The sequence below is a fragment of the Myxine glutinosa genome, chromosome 5 (assembly GCF_964187855.1).
Source record: "Myxine glutinosa chromosome 5, kmMyxGlut1.1, whole genome shotgun sequence".
NCBI classification, from domain to species: domain Eukaryota; kingdom Metazoa; phylum Chordata; class Myxini; order Myxiniformes; family Myxinidae; genus Myxine; species Myxine glutinosa.
Genome location: NC_136265.1, coordinates 49879375 through 49891501, shown reverse-complemented (window position 1 = coordinate 49891501; position 12127 = coordinate 49879375). Strand labels below are relative to the sequence as shown.

The following is a 12127-nucleotide window of genomic DNA, read 5'->3' as shown; positions in this document are numbered from 1 at the left end:
TCATTCTTTCCTTCAGAATATTTTTCTGTTATTATCTTCCTATAGCTCCGCATCAAGACCTTCGCTGCACGGTTTCTTCTTCTTCTTCTTCGCCCACTCGCTATCATTCTGTGTTGTTATCGTCGTCGTTCGTTCGTTCGTTCGTTCGTCATTCGTTCGTTCGACATTCGTTCGTCATTCGTTCGTCATTCGTTCCCTCCGCACCATCTGCCATGGCTTGTGACGCGGCGCAGCGCGGCGGGCTACACGGCTCGGCAATTCGATGTCCGATTTTCTGTCACGGTACGGCCGGACGTTCGGGGAGCTCGTCCGTGGACTCGCGGCCGAGCGAATGGAGCGATTCTCGGTAGAAGTCGTGGATAACGTCCCTGGGTGGTAGCGGAGGACCGCGCGACCTAGATGCGGAGGGCGGAGGTGCTGGGCTGTGCTGGGCGGTGCTGCGGCTCCAGCTGGCGCACCCCCAGCTGTTTCCCGCCATTTTCGGCGACGCTGTTTGGGCCGCGGTCCCAGCCGCCCCCAGCCCCGCAGACAGCCCGGCGGCTCCGAGGCCCGGGCCTGCGCGCCCTGCCCGCCACTCGGGCATGGCGTACTACGTGGTGTCCGCGGACAAGGCGGGCTGCGCGCTCGGCGAGTTCCGCAAGGCTGAGAAGGAGGTTATCGGCGGGCTTTGTAGGTGGGTTCGATGCGTATCATTTCAGAGGCCTCTCTCGTCCCCAGCGGTTCGCAAAGCAAACGGAAGCCACTTTCCTCGTTTTATCTCCACGCTCCTTCCTCCCGTTCCGTCTTTCTCCTCGTCAAAAACATTCCCACGTGGTCGCCATGCTGCCGCCCCGGGCCGCGTGTTTTTCCCCGCCCTGACTGACGAGTCCCCCCCCACCCGCACCCCCACCCTCCTCGCACATGCACTCGGATAGCATTTTAGCGCGTTCCGGTGAACCTTTAATGGCTGTTTTTACTGACAAACCATGGTTGGTAACGTTTTGACTGCGTGGGAGGGTAGTGTATGAGAGGGATGGGAAGGGGGAGGGGGAAATTCCTCCCTTCACCTTCGATGGGGCACCGGAACGTCTGCGCCCCCTCATGGTGGTCTTCGAGATACCTGTTTTCCCCTGTTGGGTCCTGAAACGACCTGCCGGTCTTCAGGTTCGATGCACTCAACCTCCTATCGATTCGGCCTCACCCCGTCCATAACAGCCCCGCCCCTAACAGCCTGCCCCTAACAGCCTGCCCCGCCCCCCCTAACAGCCCCGCCCCGCTCCTAACAGCCCCGCCCCTAACAGCCCCTCCCTGCCCCTAACAGCCCCGCCCCCTAAGAGCATCCCTCCCAGCCCCGCCCCCTAAGAGCATCCCTCCCAGCCCCGCCCCCTAAGAGCATCCCTCCCAGCCTCGCCCCCTAAGAGCATCCCTCCCTGACCCACCCCCTAAGAGCATCCCTCCAGCCCCGCCCCCTAAGAGCATCCTGCCCCCTAAGAGCATCCCTCCCAGCCCCGCCCCCTAAGAGCATCCCTCCCAGCCCCGCCCCCTAAGAGCATCCCTCCCAGCCCCGCCCCCTAAGAGCATCCCTCCCAGCCCCGTCCCCTAAGAGCATCCCTCCCAGCCCCGCCCCCTAAGAGCATCCCTCCCAGCCCCGCCCCCTAAGAGCATCCCTCCCAGCCCCGCCCCCTAAGAGCATCCCTCCCAGCCCCGCCCCCTAAGAGCATCCCTCCCAGCCCCGCCCCCTAAGAGCATCCCTCCCAGCCCCGCCCCCTAAGAGCCTCCCTCCCAGCCCCGCCCCCTAAGTGCATCCCTCTCAGCCCCGCCCCCTAAGAGCATCCCTCCCAGGCCCGCCCCCCTAGAGCATCCCTCCCAGCCACGCCCCGCCCCTATCAGCCCGTCCCCTAAGAGCATCCCTCCCAGCCCCGCCCCGCCCCTATCAGCCCCGCCCCCGAAGAGCATCCCTCCCAGCCCCGCCCCCTAGGCGCATGCCTCCCAGCCCCCTAACAGCATCCCTCCCAGCCCCGCCCCTATCAGCCCTGTCCCCTAAGAACATCCCTCCCAGCCCCGCCCCGCCCCTATCAGCCCCGCCCCCGAAGAGCATCCCTCCCAGCCCCGCCCCCTAGGCGCATGCCTCCCAGCCCCCTAACAGCATCCCTCCCAGCCCCGCCCCTATCAGCCCTGTCCCCTAAGAACATCCCTCCCAGCCCTGCCCCGCCCCTATCAGCCCCGCCCCCGAAGAGCATCCCTCCCAGCCCCGCCCCCTAGGCGCATGCCTCCCAGCCCCATAACAGCATCCCTCCTAGCCCAGCCCCACCCCTATCAGCCCCGTCCCCTAAGAGCATCCCTCCCAGCCCCGCCCCCCTAAGCGCATCCCTCTCAGCCCCGCCCCCTAAGCGCATCCCTCCCAGCCTCGCCCCCTAAGCGCATCCCTCCCAGCCCTGCCTCCCACCAGCCTCACCTATCATTAAATTGCCCGTTTATCTGCCCATTGCGCTCCTTACATCAAACTCTCCAGGCGATCCTTTGTGTACCCTAAATGTCAGTGGCCCCTTGTTTGGAAGAGTAAACTGTCATGATGAGTGTTTAGTTTCGCTGTGGTTTGTTGGTTTTATTTCTTCATTTACTTTAACTCTGCGCTTGCGGATGTGGCTTTTGAAACCTGATTGCCGGCTGACATGTTGACTTGTCAGTATTTGTTAATTTTGACTGTGGTTGGTTGTATCCATTACAAGCTTGAAAAGATGGCACGGAGGAAGCGCATTCACTTCTCACCTGCCGATCCTGGGCTCAATTCCGGATTTGCGACTTTAATGGAAAACTCGTCTTTGCGAAGGCTCCTTTCGTTGTCTGCGTCGGCAGACAATGCGAACGGCGGATCGAATCGTCGACAGACCGTTGATCGGAGTATGCTAGCCGCCGTGGATATCAAGGAGAAGCTACAGTAGTGGTTAACGTACTTTTTATTGACGTTTCATCGATTTATTGTCACGTCTGTGCCCCGCAGGCTCCTCGCGAAGTGTGCCATCCTCCAGATGGACGTCGGTCTCCGATGACCCATTTTTGATTAGTCGGTGAACGTTAAAGAAACCAATGCAGTTTTTGGATGAAAAGCAGGCACGTTATCTCCAGCATGCTGAATAATTTGCAAACCTTCCTGCTCTACTGCTGGAAAGGCGCACCACCCAGGATAATCTTGTTTTTATTATATATATATGTATACACACATGTTTTGCCTTACAAAGGTAACGGTGATTTTGAGCACCTGCGGGTATAAACAATGCGGAGCCTTGCCACAGTATATAGATCAAGGTAGATCTGAGAATGAATGATCTATAATAATCTATATTAACGTAGATGTGCATGGACACAGAGTCAGACACACGAAGACCCACCATTGTTACACTTGGTCAGGTGTTCTTCCGGAGTGTTAAGAGCATTGTAATTTGTTCCAACAAAGGACGGGCCTCTACTAAGTTGGAGCTTTCGGTTGAAACGGAACATTTCGAATTGGAATATGAAAAAGGTTGGAGGTCCGAGTTTTGCAAGAAATGCAGTTCATGTGCATGTTTTTCATGAAATCGAGATTACTCGAGCTGGTTGTGTTCTCCTTCACGAGTTTCTAGGGTAGAACAAAGTCCTCTCCATAGTACCCAAAGTATCCACCTTTAGGACCGTGTTTCAAGGACCAAGTTGGAATGGTTTGCCCAACTGAAGCTCAGACGGCCTCCAGCTGTCTGAGAACCTGTGTGGCTCCAGTTTGAGTGGCTCTGTGCGACTACTACTCCCGCTGGTGTGGATTTTCTGCCTTCACTCGATATTCTATTTTACGGATTTATACAAACGGCATTTCACAGATGTCGCTCTTTAACATCTGAGGAGAAGTTTGCCATCTTTTTTTTTCTGCCATTCTCCATGGACCCCCGCTAGAATAGATTTTTTGACTTTTCGATCTTCTAAATATTTTTCCTATGTCAATATCTTAAAAGCTCGGACGTTGTTGAACATCTGTCATCCGACACCAGAGGAAATATTTTGTAATGTTTTTTTTTCCCAATCGTCTTCATGGCGTGGTGATCCGATGTTCTCCACAGAAGAGGAATAGCCTGTTATTACCTCCGCCAACAAAGGTGGATGGGCTGCATGTTTTCACCCCCGGCTGTCTGTCCGTTTGTCCGTTTCTGAACAGGATATCTCAAAAAGTTGTGGACGGATTCGGACGAAATTTGGCAGAGACGTAGCGTATGTGACAAGGACGAAATGGTTAGTTTTTGGTGAAGATCCGGATTCGGATCCGGCTACTAGAATTTTTTAAGTGAATCTTCACCATTAGGAGATAGGGCCAAAAAACGATACATAGCAGGATATCTCAAAAAGTTATGGACGGATTCGGACGAAATTTGGCAGAGACGTAGCCTATGTGACAAGGACGTAATGATTAGATTTTGGTGAAGATCCGGATTCGGATCTGGCTACTTGAATTTTTAAAGTGAATCTTCACCATTAGGAGATGGGGCCAAAAACTATACATAGCAGGATATCTCAAAACGTTGTGGACGCCTTCTTTCAATTTAATGAGATTCTGTATTGTGATTTTCTGGTCTACTCTGGGATACAAAACGTAAACTGTTCACCTGGTGGAGGTATGCTCTCTATTGTGCCGTTCTAGTTGTGCGCTGTTATGGTTACCCTGCACATCCGAAGCAAAAAGTGCGGTTAAGCAATTGGTTAATCTCCGTCCGTCTGTCTGTCTTGTCATTTTATGATCGAGGAACAACTTACTTAAATTGAATGTGATATTTTGAACACGAATCCGAACATGAATAGAAAGACAATTTTCTCGTTTTACAGAACTTTCTGAATTTATCCCGATTGTACATGTGCGGAGAGGATTGAGATTTTTTTAAAAACTCTGTCTGCCTGTCTAACAGTCAACATTGAAAATCATTCCAAACAGGAAATTTAATGTTTTCAAGGATGTCTTAATTGACACATACGACAGGCAAGAATAACTAATGCAACGCGTTAGATAAGGTGATGTAATAGACGTTGTGGAAAATGGCTGTGCAACCATAATTAATTAATTAATGACTTTTACAATCTTTATTTTATTCAAATTTCATTATACTAGGGCATGCCCGTACTATATATATATGTAAAATTATATCCCCCCCCTCTATTTACATGAAATGGTTTGGTCCATTCGCAAAGCCAAAGCGAACGGCTTGCGAGTACGGTGACAACCCCCCCCCCCCCTCTATTTACATGAAATGGTTTGGTCCAAAGCGAACGGCTTGCGAGTACGGTGACAATCCCCCCCCTCTATTTACATGAAATGGTTTGGTCCAAAGCGAACGGCTTGCGAGTACGGTGACAATCCCCCCCCCTCTATTTACATGAAATGGTTTGGTCCAAAGCGAACGGCTTGCGGAGTTTGGTAAAGAAATCGCCATAGCGTGCACAAACGCGCAGGAAAGCGAAAGAATCGCAAATTAGTTTTAATTAGTTTTAAAACATAGTTTAACGCCAACATAGCGGCAACATAGTTTGCCAACGTGAAATAAATGAATACGCTCTCAAATGTGCCGTCCGAGGCAGAGTCTGTTCGGCACGTTCGGCACACGTGATAGCTCGCTGCTCTCTGATTGGTTGAATCGTTTTTTGGACATAGCTCGGTAACTACTTCTCCGATTAATATGAAACCTTGAAAAGGCACATCCTCAGGTCCCCAGCAATATACCTGGCAAGTTTAAAGTATATCGGACCCGTGGTTGTCGAGAAACAGCGGTCACAGACACACAGACATACACACAGACATACACACAGAGATTACTGGAATTATATCATTATATTGTTACGGTTTTCCACCGCCCTTCCTACCCTTACCAAGGGGGGATTAAGCCCCTTGTTATTTCTGGGCCTGGCGTAACCGAGACTTGAAACGCCTCTTCCGGGCAAACGCAAGGTAGGGTTTCGGGACCAAGTCTCGCTCGTACCTAAATACCTGCGCCGCCACGGAAGCGGGGAACCAAGCCTCGCACGAGCCACGTGTAATTTGAGTAGACCTAGCGGATTGCGTACCACGTGGTCCGTGCAGTCACCGTTAATATTGGACCCCGATTAGAGCGGTTCTATTCGTACTACGCTTAGTCAATGAGGGAAAACACGAGGCGGTCGAATAAAAGGAATAACACAATTTAATTATTATTTACACGTATGTACAATTTGGTAGAAAGCAGACACAGAGCAGAACTTAAGCAGTCTTATTCTTAAACCCCAGACACGGGCCCGGATCACACACACACAGGGAAATTGCAGGCAGAATGGTGTCCACGTGCTGCCTTGGTCATCCAGGAACGGCGGCCCGGCGTGCTCTCCACGGTCCCAGCATGTCCCGCCAAGATGGCAAGCAGGTGGTGGAAAGGGTCCTCGTAGCGCGTCTCCCGAACAAAAGGCAGCAGATGAGGCAGGAACGAAATGTACACGTCTCTCAGCGCGGCTGGGCGGTTCCACAGCGCGTTTAGTAACCAGCGCGCTATCACTTGCGTAACTCAATGCAACAGAGGCTCGTCCTTAAGCTCAACCGAGCGCCACTTTAATATGAGCACGTATCTTTGTTCATGCGCGTCTTTCTCCGATCTCGCAGCTCTATACTCTGCCGCGCTCTTCAATGCCAACTGCTCGATACTCTCCAAATGCCAACAACTCGAGAGTCCTCTTACTCTTCTGCTGACCACGCTCCTTCAACTCCTCTTCTTCTCCTCTTGGGGGCTTTGCACGACGGGTTATATGGATATGTCCTGAGCCCTCTCGAACGTTCCAACCACGCCCTGTGACGCATTTTCGGAGCCACTCCCTTTGAGCCCTGATTGGCGGCTCGCGCTTACCGTCAGCTTCTTCGCCGTCCTCATTCGGTCCCGACCCGACCTGCTAGGCCTGCCTCGTGTTAATTCGCGCCAAAAAGCCAAAGGCAGCACAAAGAGGCGTAAGAGGCATAAGGCAATGGAAGCGGCATAAGGCAATCGAGGACCTACTCCCATTATTCTACTCAACGCAAAACTAACACAGGAAAAGGACTATTCTCACACATACTAAGAGATAACTGCACTATCGCGAGGCTACATGTTGTTATGTGACTAAACTATGAGGGGGAAATTTAAACTTTATTGTACAAAACTCAAAACCGCAACAATATACTTTAAGACTGTGCAACACAAGTCGTCTGTCCTAATACAGGGAGTCTTCGATTTACGAACGTGTTCCGCTCCAAACTTGTTTTTAAGTCGGAACTTGATTTCCCACAGGCTCTGTTATAAGTGGTGGATCGGTTTTACAAAATAAGCCAAGAAAGCCAATTTAACACACAATTAAGCTGAAATATTGTACATTTTCAATAAATTATGGTAAATAATGCTCCTTCAATCCACTCAATTATAATAAATACAATTAAAACGTACTGTAAAACAACGTACTGTAAAATTCTTATTTTGTCCATCATTGTTACCTTTGCCAGAGGAGAGGAGGGTATTGCATTTGCCTCCGTTTCTTTGTTACTTGCAAAAATCGAAGATGTTCCAAGTATATTCGTTGGTCGTATGCGTTATTACTTTGCAAAAAAGGGAAAAAATATTTTGGCAAATATGTTCATCACATCACTTGTGTGTGTTTTTTGTGTTCCTCGTGCCATGTATACACACATCTGTCTGCTCACTAGGGGGTCTGTCTGATCACTTATACTTGCCTCTACAGGTCACAATTTTAAACCGGATCTTCACGAAACTTCACCAAATGGTAGAGTTCGTGGTTTGACAAAATCCTATCCATTTTTTAGGTCAAAAGGTCAATATATGCTGAAGGTCAACCACTTTTTATCAAATTTCAAAAATCCTCAATTTTCATCCGATTGACTTGAAGCTTGAATAGGATTTACATATCGGCTAACTGAATTCAACCACCAACTATTTTTGAGATCAACGTAGGCCAAACGGTCAACATAGGCCAAAGGTCAACAACAATAATTCCAAATTTCTAAAATCCTCAATTTTCATCCGATTGACTTGAAAATTGAATGGAATTTACACATCAGTTAACAGAATTCAACCATCAACTATTTTTGAGGTCAACATAGGTCACATAGTCAACATAGGCCAAAGGTCAACCACTTTTTGAAATTCCTAAAATCTAAATTTTCATCCGATTGACTTTGAAATTTGAAAAGGATTGTCATATCAGCTAACTGAATTCAACCACCAACTATTTTTGAGATCAACTTAGGTCATAAGGTCAACATCAGGCCACTTTCTTTCAAATAACTAAAATCCTCAATTTTCATCCGATTGACTCGAAATCTGAATAGGATTTGCATATCAGCTTACTGAAACCAACTACCAACTATTTTTGAGGTCAACATAGGCCAAAAGGTCAACATAGGCCAAATTTCTAAAATTGTCAATTTTCATCGGATTAACTTAAACTTTGAAGACGATTTACATATCAGATCACTGAATTCAACCACGTTATTTTTGAGGTCAAAAGGATGCTCTACTGAGTGCCATTCTACTTTGTTATGTTTTGTCAAGTGTCGCTCGATGAGTGATTTTTCATTCTGTCTGTTTGTATGTTAGTCGCCTACAGGTGACAATTTTCAACTGATCTTCATGAAACTTCACCAAATGGTAGAGTTGGTCATAACCAAGAAGCCTATTGGTTTGGGGGTCAAAAGGTCAATAGGTGAACAAAGGCCAAATGTCATCAACTTGGTCAAATATCTAAAATCCTCAATTTTCATCTGTTTGACTTGAAATTTGAAGAGGATTTGCATATCTGGTCAATGAATTATACTACCAAGTTTTTGTGAGGTCAACATAGGCCAAAACGTCAACAAAAGCTAAAAGTTCAAGACAGGCCAAATTTTTTAAATCCTCAATTTTTATCTGATTAACTTGAAATTTGAAGAGGATTTACATATCTGGTCACTGAATTCAACGACAAATTATTTTTGAGGTCTTCATATGCCAACAACTTATTTTAGGGATTTTGCAAGTATCGTGCTATGCACAACATATTTCTTGTTTGTTTGTGTGTCTGTTTGTCCCCACAGAACGCGAGTTTTCTCTAACCATTGGTCCGATTGCCAAGAAATTTTCATCACAGGCACACCTCCTCCTTTTGTTTTTTTAATGAAAATTATGACGTCATACGACACGTGGTATGGGCGCCATCTTGGATAAACCAAAAAAAAACTGCATCTCTATATCTCCAATACCGCTCAATGGGAAAAATTTGAAATGTGGCTAATTGTCAAGTACTACTCATGGGGAACAACATATATTCATGATGTCATTGGTGCCTTCATTATGACGTCATAATTAGACAAGTAGAGCGCTTGATCCAATCATTTTGAAATTGCTTGTGCACGATCTATACAAAAATTATATGGGATAATTAAATTGATGGCCTTATCGGTCATGTGGTTCGGCAGCCATATTGGATTGCACATAAATCTATGTCATCAATAAACCACACAAACACAGCAGCTAATACACACCTCACAAAATACAAACATGTCAAAATACATCTCCGATTGCTCTTTCTTGTTCCATTTCTGAAGAACGAATGACTGATTTTGGGAGGAAGTTTCACCTTTATCAGACATTTTACAACATCCCGTTTCATCTCCAATGTCAAGGTTCTGTGTTTCTTCATTGCAGGAATATCATTGCAATGTTTATCAGCCTTGCTCAGGGTTTGTTGTCACTAAAACGGTAAAATACATGGCACTACGAATGCAAAAGTGTGTGTAAAGAAAATAGCTCCGTGTACAGCACACTGAATACTGCAGACCACTCGACGCGCGGACTCTTTATGATGCGCACACTCTTTACGACGCGCACACTCTTCACGACGCGCACACTCTTCACGACGCGCACACTCTTCACGACGCGCACACTCTTTACGACGCGCACACTCTCTACGACGCGCACACTCTCTACGACGCGCACACTCTCTACGACGCGCACACTCTCTACGACGCGCACACTCTCTACGACGCGCACACTCTCTACGACGCACACACTCTTTACGATGCGCGCACTCTTTACGTCTCGCGGAAGAAAGATTCACACTCTGCCCAACCAATGAGTCCCGAGTTGCCCCACTCATTTATTGGTTCGTAAGTACGAGCGAATGTTCACATCTCGGACATAAAAAAAAAATATTGGGGTTCGTACGTAAATCTGGATGTTCGTAAGTCGAGGACTCCCTGTACGTCCAGCTCAACCCCAAAAAAGGAAGTACGTACTGTATGGCCACCCTCCCATAACAAAAAGATTGCATGGTAATTCTCATGATCTTGACTCCATCTTGAGAAAGTTGCATTTGATGTCTGTGATATTTCCGCCTTTAGCAAGATTTGGATCCACAAACTCTGGGGTGTTCTGTGCTTATGACTAGGGTGTGTTCTGCTTCGCTTGACCACCTTTATAACGCGGCAATGTGATTAAAAATTTTTTTTTTTTAGGGCTTGATTATATACTTTTGAAAAAACACTTTTCACCTTGTAATGTGTTTAATCCTCCGTAAACGCGTGTACTTCCAATGTTTAGGCAGTCGGTTGGGCATTGTGTAGTGTGATGAGTGACGATCAGACTCCACCCTCGTCCCAGCCAGTTGACACAAAGCAGCTGTGTAGCGAGCGAATGCCGTTTCTTTCTCCTAACTCATGTTACATCGGTGCTGTGTTGGAGCCGTGCCGGGGCCTTGTTGTACCGCAACATGCTGCGTTCAGGATTTCCGTTGCAGTTATCGGCCCATCGAGCTCGTGCCTGATACTGAATCGTACGTCGTGTTGTGCGTAGCGGTGCTCCTCATACCGAGGACGTCGCATCGAGGTCTTGCTTACCTTTTCCATGTGTTTCAAGGATTGGGTGAGGGGACGGGCGGTTGTTAATGGAGAAAATTAAAATTGGTAAACCGAAGGGTATGAGCAGAGATATGAGAGTAAAGGAAGGCTATGTTAATTAGGGAGGAGGAGGAGGAGGAGGAGAAAATGAAAATATTTGGTTGTGTGGGTGGGTGCAGCTCGGGTGGGTGCAGCTCGTTTATTAATTATTTTTTGTACGATTTTTCGGTTTCATACATATTTTTTGTAAATTTTATTTTGTATTTTTTTTTTATTCTGAGTAACTTTAGAAGTTGCCATTATTATGCACGTGTTCAGAATCGACTTGCATTTGCACACATTTTTGCCAGGCCGTAGCTGTTTGCGCAGCAAGCGAAGTCTTGGCACGGCAACAGGGTAGATTAGATTCGTGGGCAAATGGCTTGCGACATGTGCCACGGTAATTTCCAAGTTTCAGCCACGAAACCTTTCCTTCAGCCTGAATTTTGAGGAATAAACCGTTTATCTCCAATGGACATTGTTCTGTGGACAGCCAGGCTCGCGTTGTGCGTCCAGATGTGGCTTGTCTATGCCAGATGCTCGATGGCTTTGTGCCGTCTAATCTTTTGTGTGTGATACTTTAAAGTTGCAATCCCAAGGGTTTGGATCGAGCTTCATCAAACATGCTTGAGACTTCCAATTTAAGCCGGATATGAACAATTGCATGCAAACAAATTTTGAAAGGGCCATATTTTGATGGTGAATCCTGATGAAGTTTTTTTTGTGGGACTACGATGCATCATGCTGCCAGGAACACTCAGAGATGCGTTTTATACCCATCCTGACTGTAGACTGCTTTGCAAACTAGGTATTGCATCATTACCTCCGCTACCAAAGGTGGACGGATGTTTTCACCCCTGTCTGTGTCTGTTTGTCCGACTGTGAACAGGTTACCTCAAAAAGTTATTGACGGATTCTGACAAAATTTGGTGGAGACGGGTGTGTGACGAGGACAAAATGAGTCCGATTTTGGTGAAGATTCGGATACGAGAGTTTTTAAGTCATTCTTCACCATCGAGAGATGGGGCTAAAAACGATGTATAGCAAGATATTTCAAAACGTTATGGACGGATTTGGACAAAACTTGGCGGGCAGGTTGGGTATGTGATGAAGAATTGATTCAATTTTCAACAAGATCCGGATCCGAGAATTTTAAAAAGTGATTCTTCAGAGAAGGCTAAAAACGATATACGTATAGCACAACATTTCAAAAAG

General features: G+C 47.4%; 1 protein-coding gene across 2 annotated transcripts in view; it reads left to right on the top strand.

The window, feature by feature from the left end:
- The first annotated feature begins 355 nt into the window (after positions 1 to 355).
- TFAP4 (transcription factor AP-4) overlaps positions 356 to 12127 on the top strand; it is a 29573-nt gene continuing 17801 nt past the window's right edge. Inside the window, exon 1 of one of the 2 annotated variants that reach the window (XM_068117138.2) lies at positions 356 to 673. In XM_068117138.2, coding sequence (XP_067973239.1) covers positions 582 to 673 — 92 coding nt within the window. In that variant the 5' untranslated portion in view covers positions 356 to 581. Of the gene's footprint in view, positions 674 to 10639; positions 10810 to 12127 lie in introns of those variants that run through there. The other variant, XM_068117137.2, reaches the window with a different exon arrangement.